The sequence below is a fragment of the Zeugodacus cucurbitae genome, chromosome 6 (genome assembly GCF_028554725.1).
Source record: "Zeugodacus cucurbitae isolate PBARC_wt_2022May chromosome 6, idZeuCucr1.2, whole genome shotgun sequence".
NCBI classification, from domain to species: domain Eukaryota; kingdom Metazoa; phylum Arthropoda; class Insecta; order Diptera; family Tephritidae; genus Zeugodacus; species Zeugodacus cucurbitae.
In genome coordinates, this window is record NC_071671.1 from 20,325,364 (window position 1) to 20,338,600 (window position 13,237).

The window sequence follows — 13,237 nt, forward strand, 5'->3', positions numbered from 1 at the left end:
AGTGGAAATATTTGGAAGGTTATACTGGAGAGGAAAAGGTAAGGAAGTGAGTCAGTCAAAGGTTAGAAGACCTAAAGAGAAAAAGAAGAAATTATTTTGTTAAAATCAAAATCGAAATTAATCGAAACAAATATTTTTTCTCCATACATGCAGTTGTAATTGAGTCGATAACAATTGTTTACATTTCTCAGAACAATTTTTTAAATAAAACGATTATTTTTTTTTCAAATAAGAAATTACCCGATTTTAGATTCCCATTCCATTTATAAAGGGGAAATTCTTAAAAATATGTTCATTATTGGTTATCGATTTAAGCATCGTCAAATAATAGAGAACGACCTGTTTGCATTTCAGTATAAATTTAAATATTTTATCAAGTTAAAAATTATTTCGAAAAGTTATCGATTACGATTAATGCTGCTCATCGTGCTACAAAAATGAATATTCTCCTTCAAATTATACATTTCAAGATATGTAAATTGAGCAATGTTGTTGCTTAATGTGTATTGCTTTAATGATTCATTGTTTTTGTTGCTTTACGAAATGTATGTATATCGATTAATCGATAAGAGAAGTTGATTTAAGTATTTCTCTTGGTTTTTCATACACAATTAATCAATTAGATTATTACTGTTATTTTGCAAAATTAAAATTACAACTCAAGTCATTTGGAAATTTAAAAGTAACTTCGATAACTCAATTATCGATTATACTAGTTATGAGTGTTATATTTTTTAAATAAATTACTAAAATATTTTTGACTTTTAAAACCATAATATTTATATTTTTCCAAAATATAATAGCAATTATTTTTAATTAAAAAAAAAATAAATATATTCAATTTTATTTTCAATTTTTTTAAATTATTTTATTATTTATTCAGAATAATATATTTTTAAATTTTTTTGTGGATTTCTTTTTTTTCCATTAAATTAATTAAAAAAATGCTTTTCTCCAAAATTAAAAAAAAAAAAAACAAATAATGAAAATTCAGACTAAAAAAATAAAAACAAGGTATTTCGAATTTTCTTTAATTTTATTTAATAATATTTTTTGATAATTAAATTTTTTTTAAATAATTAAATTTAAAACCTAATAATAAACATTTATGTTACTTAAACAAGTATTTTCAATTTTCTTAAGCTTCATTATGACTAAGCATATGCACATAATTTAATTTAAAAACAAATTGGAATTTTTTAAAAATTTAGTTTACAACTATTCTTATTTAAAAATATTTTATTTAACATAGGTAATACGTTTAACGGTCAACAAATAATAACAACATGATTTATTTATAATACACAATTCTTAAATAGACAATATTGCTTAACGTTTTTTAACAAATTATAAAAAATAATTTTTTTTTGTTAAAAAAAAAACAATTTAAAACAATTTTTTTAATAAATTTTACAAATAAAAAAAATATTTAAATAAATAATTAAAAAAATATATTTAAATAAATATTTAAATAAATAGTTTTTACATAAAAAAATAGGTATATTTTACAATTTTTTTTTATAATTTTTACAAATAAAACCTATTCTCTTAAAACAATTTTTACAAAAAAATATGCTTAAATATTTCAATTACAAATTTTGTAAATAGTTAAATAATAAAAAAGAAATTCTTTAAAAATAATAATTTAAAAAATATCAAGATAAAAAAATATTATTTTGCAAATAAAAAACTTTTGTCTTTTTCAATCAAAAATTTCATTTAAAACATATAAATTAGTTGCTACTGCACTTCTCAACGCCTGCAGTGGATTTTCAAACCTTATTCACCTACAAACACACACACGCACAATCACTCGCTTGCCACACGCCTGCAGGTATGCATGTAACTTGAGTGCGAGCGTGTGTGTGTGCTCTGCTTTCTCTACTCCCTTTCGTCCCTTTCGTTCTAGAAATTCTCCTTAAAATTCTTATAATGGCACGTTGTTCCCACCTACGTACGTACAGTGTGTTCGAAAAAAATGACGCACCGCAACAGTATTCACACTAACACACCAAATGATATTACAGCGCTTGGCTAACGCTTGATTTCCTGCTTCACTTCTTGCTTGTTTCCGTTAAAACAATGTAATATCCGCGCATAAATTTCTCTCTGTCTGCCTCTCCCTTTCTATCCGTTGCCTCTGTTTCCTACGCACCGCCGCAATACTTTCTTCTATGTGTGAGTGTTTGTGTGCTGGTGTGTGTTTCAACGTGTTTAAACGGGCACCGAATAGTCCGGATTCACGTAGGAGAAGCCCACAAATTCCGTTTGATCCAAATTCATCATAAATACTTTATCCGTTGGTGTCAGATCCGTTTTCTCCGAAGTGAATTGCTTATCGAAATTCGAGACATCTTTGCGATGTTTCTGTGTGTGTGTGCGTGTGCGTAGTTCAAGTGTTTGCATATTAATTTCAAAAAGAGGATAGTAGATTATTTGAAAGAAATAATAAAAGTAGAATTAATTTTGTGAAAATATTTTGGGTTTTTTTTCGTTTTCACTTACGATTTTCGGCTTAAATGGCGGCTGCACTTCACGATTCTCAATTTTCTCCCAATCGATGCGTCGGAAGAATGGATGTATGCGCACATCCGCCTCGCCGGTGGCTCCACAACCGAGCCGCTTGTTCGGTTGCTTGGTGAGGAACTGGAAGAATAAGGGACAGGAATGTGGTTCAGTGATTAATAAAATACTCAAATATTCTGTGGGTATATTAAAGTCGAGGATGGGATTATGTGTAGAAGTTCACGTAAGTGAGGAAATTTTTTGATTGTCATTCACTTGGGAGTGGCCAGAAACGATTCTTCTCCACATGGATCAAGCAGCTCACGACTTCCGGTTTTAGATCAAGTATCCTCTGGGTAGCCAACGAACACCCGTTTGGAGGCGAGCTAAAGAAGGGGTTGTGCGCAGGGTTCGGGACCCATCACATAAAACGAAGTACCAATGAAAAATCGACGAAAGAGTCGGATGAGAAACCCCTCTTTTGATGACGACCCCTGCAAACGTTCTAAGGATTATGATTTGAGGGCATGCACCTGGAAAGTCCGGACCCTGAATTGGGAAAGTGCCTCTTCCCAGCTGGTTGATGTCCTTATACGTCAAAAGGCTGACGTCACCGCCATCCAAGAAGTGCGATGGACGGGACAAAGGCGGAAGAAGTTATGTCCTTGTGACATTTACTACAGCGGCCATAAAAATGAGCCCAAATTTGGTGTTGGATTTGTGGTGAGAGAGAGGCTCTGTCGCCGAGTCCTGGCATTCACCCCGGTGAATGAACGTTTTGCCACAATCCGCATCAAAGCGAGCTTCTTCAATATATCGCTTATTTGCGGCCACGCTCCGACGGAAGAGAAGGACGATATGACCAAAGTTTCTTTCTATGAGCGCTGCCCCCGCCACGATGTCAAAATCGTGCTTAGCGATTTTAACGCTAGGGTGGGTAAAGAAGGTGTCTTTGGCACAACAGTCGGAAATTTCAGCCTCCATGACGAAACATCGCCAAACGGCCTGAGGCTGATCGACTTCGCTGGGGCCCGAAATATGGTCGTCTGTAGTACCAGATTCCAGCACAAGAAAATTCATCAAGCAACGTGGCTGTCTCCTGATCGTAACACGCGTAACCAAATCGATCATGTTTTGATAGACGGAAGACATGTCTCCAGTGTTTTAGACGCGCGTACGCTCCGACGACCAAATATAGACTCGGACCATTATCTGGTAGCAGCGAAGAGACGCACCCGCCTCTGTGCAGCAAAGAACGCCCGTCAACAAACACAAGCAAGGTTCAACGTCGAAAAGCTGCAATCGCAACAGACAGCCACGAAATACTCTACTCGACTAGCACTACTGCTCTCTGAGAACACTCACCAGCATCTCGGTATAAGGGAACTGTGGAATGGTATATCAAACTCACTGCGTACTGCTGCAGCCGAAACAATTGGATTTCGGCAACTACAAAAAACGAGCTGGTACGTAAACAGACTGCCTACCTCGCAACGTTGCAATCAACCACAACACGTGCGGGATGGGTTAGCTACCGGGAGCTGAAGAGGGAAGCGAGACGCATTTGCAGACAGAAAAAGAAAGAGGCCGAAATGCATGAGTATGAAGAGCTTGAGAAGCCGGCCGATAGAGGTAATGCTCGAAAATGTTATGAAAAAAAATGAAGCGACTTAACGAAGGTTTCAAGACCGGAGCATCCTCATGTAGAGGCCAAGATGGTAATCTGGTAACCGATGTTCAGGGCATACTGGGATTATGGAGGGAACACTTCTCCGACCTGCGAAACCGATTCCCCAATCGATGACGATGGAACAGATGTTCCATTACCCGACCATAAAGAAATTCGAAAAGCAATTACCCGCTTAAAGAACAACAAAGCGGCGGGTGCCGATAGATTACCGGCCGAGCTATTCAAATACGGCGGAGAAGAACTAATAAGGTGCATGCATCAGCTTCTTTGCAGAATATGGTCGGAAGAAAGCATGCCTGACGATTGGAATCTCAGTGTACTCTGCCCAATACACAAAAAATGGAGACCCCATAATTTGCGCCAATTACCGTGGGATAAGCCTCCTCAACATCGCGTATAAGGTTCTGTCGAGCGTATTGTGTGAAAGACTAAAGCCCACCGTCAACAAACTGATTGGACCTTATCAGTGTGGCCTTAGACCTGGAAAATCAACAACTGACCAGATATTCACCATGCGCCAAATCTTGGAGACGACCCGTGAAAAGAGGATCGGCACACATCACCTTTTTGTCGATTTTAATGCTGCTTTCGACAGCACGAAAAGGAGCTGCCTTTATGCCGTGATGTCTGAATTTGTATCCCCGCAAAACTAATACGACTGTGTAAGCTGACGTTGAGCAAATATGTTCCAATAAATCAACAAGGCTCTTTTAGCCTCAATTAATTATACAGATATACATAAGAACTAACCTAAATGTTGTCCGCTGCACTAAAGATTTCTAAGGGCCCATTTGTATTAATTTCTGATCATTTTAGAAACTGATTCAAACAGTGGGCAATTTTTTAAACAAATTTTTCGTAAATAACATTTCAAATTAACAAAACTTAAACCATCTAAACTGAACCCCTACACTAATATAAAATCTAAAAATATAATTATAATTCACAAAAGCTCAACAAAAGCTATTTTACAGAACCACTATAAACACTGCTGCCAAAATATGCTTATTCACTAAAGTATTCCGCAACAACATGCTTTAAAACTTTTACATTTTCAGCATAAAATTTAAATCAACTTAGTACAGTTATTTACAATTTGCAAGGTCACTAAAATTTAATGCAAAAAGGATGCCATAAACAAAGAATGTACACAGTTGGCGCTTATAACTTATTCCACTTCCAATTTATATATGCACAAGTGCCGGGCTGCTTGACGGACATTTAAAATTAATTTATGCCCAACAACATATGTGTGCATATTTAATGAAGTTCAGCCACAAAAGAACAGTTCATAGCTTATGGCTTTAAGCATTTGTGGTGCTGTAAAACTCAGTAAAAATAAATCGAATAAAGCTTGACATAAGTTCAAAGAGCGTAATTATTTTTAAACAGCGGTATTTTACTTACCCCTTTGCACGCCTCTTTGGCCTCCTTACTCAAACTCTTCGGATAGGAGACATTGTGATCGGTAATGGCAGCAAACAACTCTTCCTCATCCTCACCATCGAATGGTGGCTGACCGACAAGCATTTCGTAGAGTAGAACTCCATAGGCCCACCAATCTACCGATTTGCCGTAGGGTTGATATAGAATGATCTGTTGAGGGAAATTAAGAGTTAAAGATTGGTAGGTGATGATAATTGTGGAGAAGTAGCAATAAGGGATTTAAAAAATCTGTTTAAACTAGTTGTGCTTTAGGTACAGCCTAAAATCTTGATCTTAAGGTCGAGGCTTACTTGAGAAATTGAAAAGATTGATTGGATAAGCTCTAAAAACTTTGACTATTATGCGACAAATTACGCAATAACCATTAAGCGTATTTAAGGTACAACGTAAGGGTTTTACATATATTTGTGACAGTAGATATGAAAGCTTTAAGAAACTTTCAAAGTTTTTACTATTATTAGACCAGTTATTCAATATTTTAGATGTAGTTAAGATAAGGAATTAAAATTCTATATAAATTTAAACAGTATAGTGAGAAAAGCTTTTGAGAGCTTTTACTATTGAATGAAATTTAATGAAACACTCAATATTTTTAACGTAGGTAAGATAAAGATAAGATTCTACATAAATTTGCGACAATAGATTTTAAAGCTTTATAAAGATTTTGAAAGCTTTTATATTTATACGACGAATTTCGAATTATCCAATATTTTAGACGTATTTAAAATAAGGATTAAGAGTTATGAAATACAAATATTATTGAAAACTTCTATTTAACTGCAATATATGGCAATATTGCTTGCCGACTGCCGCCGACATTATTGCTCAAGTAGTCTAGAATCACAATCTAAATTGCTACGCAGATAAATAAACAAAAAATTGGACTGCCTTTTAAGGCAACCAAGCCCAAAACGCACACAGCCACACACATATCGATTTGTATCGGAACTAATTAGTGTCAGCAGACAGATACAATTCAACACAGACACTTAAACGAAATTTTGTGTTTTTCTTTGAAATGAAATCGAAATGTGTGTCCCATTTATTTTAGCAACTGCTTGCAACAATAACAACACAAACATAAAATAGTTTCCCTTTCAACGACTGGATTGCGTATCCTTTTACTCACCTCGGGTGCTATGTAGTCGGGTGTGCCGCAAAATGTCTTTGTTGTCTTATCACCAATAATATTCTCCTTACACATGCCAAAGTCGGCAATTTTCACATGACCATCGGCATCCAACAGAACATTGTCCAATTTCAAATCACGATACAAAATGCCTTTACTGTGTAGGAAGAAGAGCCCAGCGGCGATTTCGGCTGCGTAAAATCTAATAGAAAGTAGGCAAAAAGAGAAATCGAAGAAAAAATTTAAAAGGTATGTTTGTAAAGAAAATAATGTAGTAAAATGAAAAAAAAAAAAACGTTTTAAAGTGATATTGTGAAAAGAAACCAGTGTAAATAATACACTGCCGAGATTGGCCACTTCAGAGAGGTTAATCAACGGCTAAAAGTCACTTGCGCCAGAGGTTAGTCAATACAATCGAATGGTTTTCTTGTTTATTTTTTCTTTATTTCATTTCTCTTTTTTATTATATTTTGTTTTTCTATTTCGTTATACTTACACCGCTACCGGCTCCTTGAATTTGCCAAATTGTTGTATTTGAAACATTAAATCGCCACCATTGACATACTCCATGACAAAGAAGAGACGATCCAGTGTTTGGAAGCATGAGTGCAGCTGCACTAGGAATGGTGGCTTCTCGCCCAAAGCCAAAACACGTTTCTCAATCATTGTACACTCGACATCATCGTCTTGTATAATGACATCCTTTTTCAGTATTTTAATGGCGTAGAGATCTTCGGTGCCCTTGCGTTCGGCCAACATGACCTGGAGCAGGTTGAGAAGCGAAAAAAAACAGTTATGAAAAAACGAGAAGTTTTATGATTTTTCAGGAATATCTTATAACTTTTTAAGTAAAAAATGAGTCAATAAAACTTTCTCCAAATCTACATAACACTCTTTAAAATTGTATACAAACAAACTTAAGCTATCAATAACATGACAATTGCTTTTCACTCACCTTGCCGAATGAACCTTTGCCCAGCACTTTTATGAAATTGAAATCTGTGGCACGTATCATATCCTTTTTGGATTGTGTCTGTGCATTTGTATCGCTGCGCATCACCAGTGGTTTCTTTTGTGATGATTTCTGCGAATGAAATGCGAGTAGAATGGAGTAAGTAAGTGAATGAGGTAAGAGTGTGGTATCAAATAATATTTCTCAAATTGGTTTATTTGGTTTTTGGTTTCTTTCTGCAATTTACCCGCATTTGACTTTTGAGTTTAAGTAGATCCTGTGTGGCATCGGCGCATGGCACATTGTAGTATTCGCCCTCCTCTTGTGTGAGCAATTTGAACCAGCCATCCGCGGGATTCTGGAAAATTTGAAAGAGACATTGAAAGATTTCAGAATGTAACAACAATTTTTCAAAAGTAGTAAAGTTTCTTAAAAAAACTTAGTCGAACCTAGAGGATTCAAGTTCGAAAAGGAAGAGTCTCCTCTTTTCCTTAAATTTAGAATAAAGATGTGATTTGTTCTTTATTACTCTCTATCATATCACTATCGATTCACTCTAAGCCTACTTCTATGGCATTCTTAACCTTATAAAAGTACTCTACCAACTCACCTTAATAACTTCCGATATGCCAAAGGATAAAGCGCCCATAAAATCATTGCGAGATGTACGATCCCAATCCCAGACCTCGATAAGTACACGCCGATCTTTGTCTTCTGGCTTAAGATCACTAAAATAAGATAAAGTTTTCAAATTATATTATGGATATAGAAAAATCAAACAGTTGTCCCGAAAAGCTTGGGTTTATTTTTATTGGATATCCAAAGTGTAGGATTTAATTCGTTTTCTTTCAAAATACATATAGGGAATGCATTTAGGGAATTTTAAAATACATATGGAATGGAAATCAAACTACCATGTGGCCATGGAAAAGCTTTTAAGAACTTTCAACTCCAAGTAAGGTTAGATACTTTTATAAGTCGTTAACTGCAGCTTTCATACTAAGCTAGTAAGCTTTCAAAGAATAGTCAAAATTTGAACACTTTTTAGAGCTTTTGCTTTTAGAAGCTTTCTCATTGAACAAAAGAGCTTTCACATAATATAACAAACTTTTCCAAGTTTATTGATCACTTAGCCGTGCCTACTACCGTATTAATAATTACTCACTATTTGATGGTCTCATTCCAAATGGGATTCAGACATGCTTTAATGGTGCGCGTCTTCTTCTTTGACTTTTCATGCTCATCTGGAATGAGTTTAACCTTAACATAGGGATCGCTAAGACCATTCGGGTCCATTGGAATGAGATTACGTCCTTCTTTGACTGAAATGAAGTTGAATTATTTAAAATTTAATTTAAATCTATTTATTAACACTAATATTTTAATATCAAATGAAGTGCATTTTATCGAAAATCACTTAAAAAGGTGAATAGTAAGAATTTAAAATATTGAGTAGTGGAATTTTTTTTTACAAATCAGTTGAAAACAGAATAATAAAAATAAAATAATTTCATTGAAAATTAAGTTTAAAAATTAAATAAATAAAGTTTATAAAAAATAATAGAAAATAATCAAATAAAAGATAATATAAAAACATTTTAAATTAAATTATATATTAAAATTATATAAAATATTTTTTATACCAGAAGCCTATAAAAGCATTCAAAAAGTGGCATTAAACTCCAATTGACCCAACTTACTTTGCACAGTCAGCAAATTCTCCTTCACATTCAATTCCAAATTGATGCGCCCACGGCGTTCGGTGTGATCGCAACCGCATAAGCTCGGAACATTCTCCTTGCAGCGGGCATGCACATTCATGTCACATGCTGTTTGTTTGTCGTTAAAGCCAAGTAGAGGTGGAAAAGTAGCGAAAAAGGTGTGCGTTTATTAAAAATTATATTCAAATCAGTATTTGTGTATTTGGCATAAAATGAAAAAAAAATGGAAAAAATACTTTTGTAAACAACTTGTAGCTGCCATAAAATTAACTAAACTCCATCTGGACTAAGCTGCGCGCCAAGTGAAAGTGAATGTGTATCAAAAGGTCATAAAAGAAATGTACAAAAAGCTAAACAAACACGCGCACACTCTCACATAAGAACACAATATTTACAGCCAATAAAGAACCCAAACACACTTAGTTATGGACACACACACATACAAAGCGGTGGTACGTCCAACACACACTTACAATTTAAATTAAAATTTATTTTTTTTCAACGGGTTTTTGTACGTAATTTTGTGTAAATTTTCTTACCTGTGCGAATATTTTTTTTTAGTAGGACCTTATCGTTTTCAAAGTCTATTTATATCAAATGAAGTCGAAGGACTAAGTGGTCAAAAAATTCAGGAATATTTTAAGCTCCCAATTAATAAACAGAGCTCAGCTTATTTATAAAGTGTTACCAAAAGATTCAACATATTCCCAATTTACTTTTTCACTGTTTTCTCAATATATGTACATGTGCACATATCTTCAGTCTTTTAACTGTATCGAGCCCTTTTTAAGACAACAATTTCAACCATATAATCTTAGAAGGTATTCCTCTTACAATTAAAATTACTTAACTGCTATACTTTAATCCATATCGGCAACTTCAAATTTTAGTTTGGTTTCTTTTTTGCTGCTTAACAGAGTTGAAGATACACTCCGTTTTCCTTTGGATGTACGAGTAGTGCATAAATTTTCCAACAGAAGTTGATTCAAAATTCCGACAAAAAGATTATTAAAAGATATCCCAAAACTTCTTAGTGATGATAACCTATTTACAGAGCTTCATCACTAACTTTTAGGGTTATAGCCTCTTCAGAGTTGTCACAATACAACTACGATCAGTATATTGTGTATTGTATAAAACATACTTCCTCATTCTATATCCACTGAATTAGAGAGCCGAACTGTTCTTAATATATTAAAGTCTTGTATATTGAGATTTTTAATAATAAAAATATTCATTTGCGAAAGTCAAATAACTACGAAATTGATATAAGAGCCAACACAACAAATTTATTTATGTATTAATTATTTAAGACTACAATCGATTTAACTTAATTTAAAACTATTTTTGGATTAAACTCAACAAAACCAAACTATTGTATCTGTCTGATACAGAAACTTGTTTCCAAATTATAAAACTTAATCTTCTCTTTTTAGGATATGAATCAATTATTCTTGGTCATTTTAATTCACCTCATTTACATTTATAGCGAAACTATGAATTACACTGATTGAAGGAAAGCAAGCAAATTGGAGTAAATATCCTGCGGCAATTAACGCAGCAACTAATGAATGGTATATATATTAGCATAATCGTATTTACCGTAAATCAATAGTAAATCAACTCGTTTAAATGGGCAACAGGGGAATGTCATTTAAATGGCAAACGGAAATTATGATTTCGAGACAAGTTGGCGATAATAAAATGTATTTGTTGTAAATAGTTAGTAATTGTTGTTATTGTTTGTGGTATTAACTGCAATAACTGATTAATATTTAATTGGAGTTATCACATAATAGCACAGTGTGGCATTATTGTTGGTGTTGCAACGTGTGGCATTCAACAAGCTTTCACGATGCAAGCAGTGTCAATGTAAATCATTCCTGAACCGAACATAGCTTAAGCAATGTTGCATTGCAATTCAATTCGTATTCAATTACGATTTGATTAGTTGGCGTGCGTTGAATACGGTGCGGAATATTCGTGCGGAAATTGAAAGCTCAATGAATGCACGCAATTTATTTACGAAGTGCAGAGAAGCTCACGTTTGTGGGAGTGTGTGTGTGGAGAGTTTGCAACAGGTCGCAACAATTTTTCACTTTTCCATTTTTACCTACTTGACTGGCACTATAGACACATTTGTGTATTGCCATGGTATGTAGGAAAAAATGTGGAAAACAATGAAAGGTGCCCAGAGCTTTTAGCGGGAATTATTGGAGCATGTCTAATGTGCATTCAATGTTCCTGCTCGAGGCAGACATGCAACTCACTAACTTTTAGAAAACAAAAAAAAAATATTCCGTGTTATTATTACAAAAGTAAAACTATGTGTTGTTGCAGCGAACACAGGGGAAGCGAAATGAAAAAAGAAATATTAAAAATGCCTCGAAAGCTGGAAAGCCATTTTTGCAAAAGTAGGCAGCGGAACATCATAAATAGTTCTTAAATAGCGTGCACATAATGGACAACGCCGTGTTGTTGCGTAGAATTCTTCAAACGAGAGGCTTTTCACGTGACTAAGCAGATGACAAGCAAACACGGAGTGACACTCATTAATAGTCATAAAATATGACGCATTATTTTACGTTCAGTGGCAGTGATTGGGGATAAAGATATTCCAGCAAATGAAGGAAAGTCAGCAAAGAAAAATATTATCTGTAGAAAAATATGATTATATTTTTCCATTAATAGCAACTAATACCGTTTCCTATGGGAGCTTTTGTGTCTACCAGCACGAGTAGAAAAATTTATTACTTAATTAAATTAATTTCCACGGAAAAAATAGATGTAAAACATATTCCTTTTTTTGAAACGCATCAAAATTTGTCTTTTGAATTTTTATACCAGTTTTTGAATTACCAGTAATAATATGTACTACGTTGTTTATGACGGCTTTAATTAATAAATAGTGTTTTGAGTACAATTCTGGTAAATATTTGAATGAATAATAAGTTTATACCAGTTATTCAAACATTTATACCAGTTTTTAAATGTACATATAAGCCATTAAAAGTACATATTTAAATATGTTTTAAGTTGTATTAATTTTATTTAGTTATGTACAAGACTTTCATAACATATTTATACCAGTTTAACGATTTTTACTTATACCAATTTCCGAATTACATTCAATTTAATTTCTTTTTGTTTTATTTTGTAATTATTTACATCGATTTTAATATTTTATACGGTTAGTTTTTATACCAGTTGTAAAAGCATTGTTGTTGTCATTTGAGATAAATAATCAAAATTTAAATAAAAGTCTTAATTCATAAAAATTTAGACAATTTTGAATTTATACCAGTTCTTGTTTGTTTAAATCAAGGTCTTTTATTATTATTATTTGGGAACTCGATCATTTATACCAGTTTGAATTGATACATAGAAACGACTTTATCTAAGAGTATTTTTTAATAACTTCAACACTGTAGCTAATATGATAATTATAGTATCACCTTCCAAACGTCCATTTAATCAGATTAAAAATCCAATAAAACTTTATTTATTGACTTTCTGCCATCACTCACGTTTCACTGCAACTCAACTGAATCAGGATAATTATATATATCTATTTTTGTGTAATCTCCTCGTAATACTTCAGGCTACAACAAACAGTTTTTTGTTGCTTTTGTATTCTACTATCGGCTACATTTAGCATGGATTACTACAACGAGTTGTATATTTATTAGCATATGGGTGATATTAGAGAAACTGTTAAGCCATGTGTAAAATTAGTTTTACTATCTAACGACACCATGGTTTGTGGTGAGGTTATATAGCAGCCAAAGTGTACG

At 33.6% G+C, this 13,237-nt stretch overlaps 1 protein-coding gene across 11 annotated transcripts in view; it reads right to left on the bottom strand.

Moving 5' to 3' along the window:
- Window positions 1-1,561: 1,561 nt before the first annotated feature.
- Window positions 1,562-13,237, bottom strand: part of LOC105214832 (protein kinase C, brain isozyme) — a 110,517-nt gene continuing 98,841 nt past the window's right edge. For 7 of the 11 annotated variants that reach the window (XM_054233192.1, XM_054233188.1, XM_054233195.1 and 4 more), the window contains 10 exons: window positions 9,423-9,551; window positions 8,888-9,044; window positions 8,333-8,450; window positions 7,970-8,080; window positions 7,726-7,854; window positions 7,267-7,532; window positions 6,771-6,972; window positions 5,603-5,791; window positions 2,506-2,646; window positions 1,563-2,367 (listed from right to left, as the gene is read on the bottom strand). In XM_054233192.1, coding sequence (XP_054089167.1) covers window positions 2,215-2,367; window positions 2,506-2,646; window positions 5,603-5,791; window positions 6,771-6,972; window positions 7,267-7,532; window positions 7,726-7,854; window positions 7,970-8,080; window positions 8,333-8,450; window positions 8,888-9,044; window positions 9,423-9,551 — 1,595 coding nt within the window. In that variant the 3' untranslated portion in view covers window positions 1,563-2,214. Of the gene's footprint in view, window positions 2,368-2,505; window positions 2,647-5,602; window positions 5,792-6,770; window positions 6,973-7,266; window positions 7,533-7,725; window positions 7,855-7,969; window positions 8,081-8,332; window positions 8,451-8,887; window positions 9,045-9,422; window positions 9,552-13,237 lie in introns of all 11 variants that reach the window. The other 4 variants (XM_054233197.1, XM_054233196.1, XM_054233193.1 and 1 more) reach the window with 3 other exon arrangements.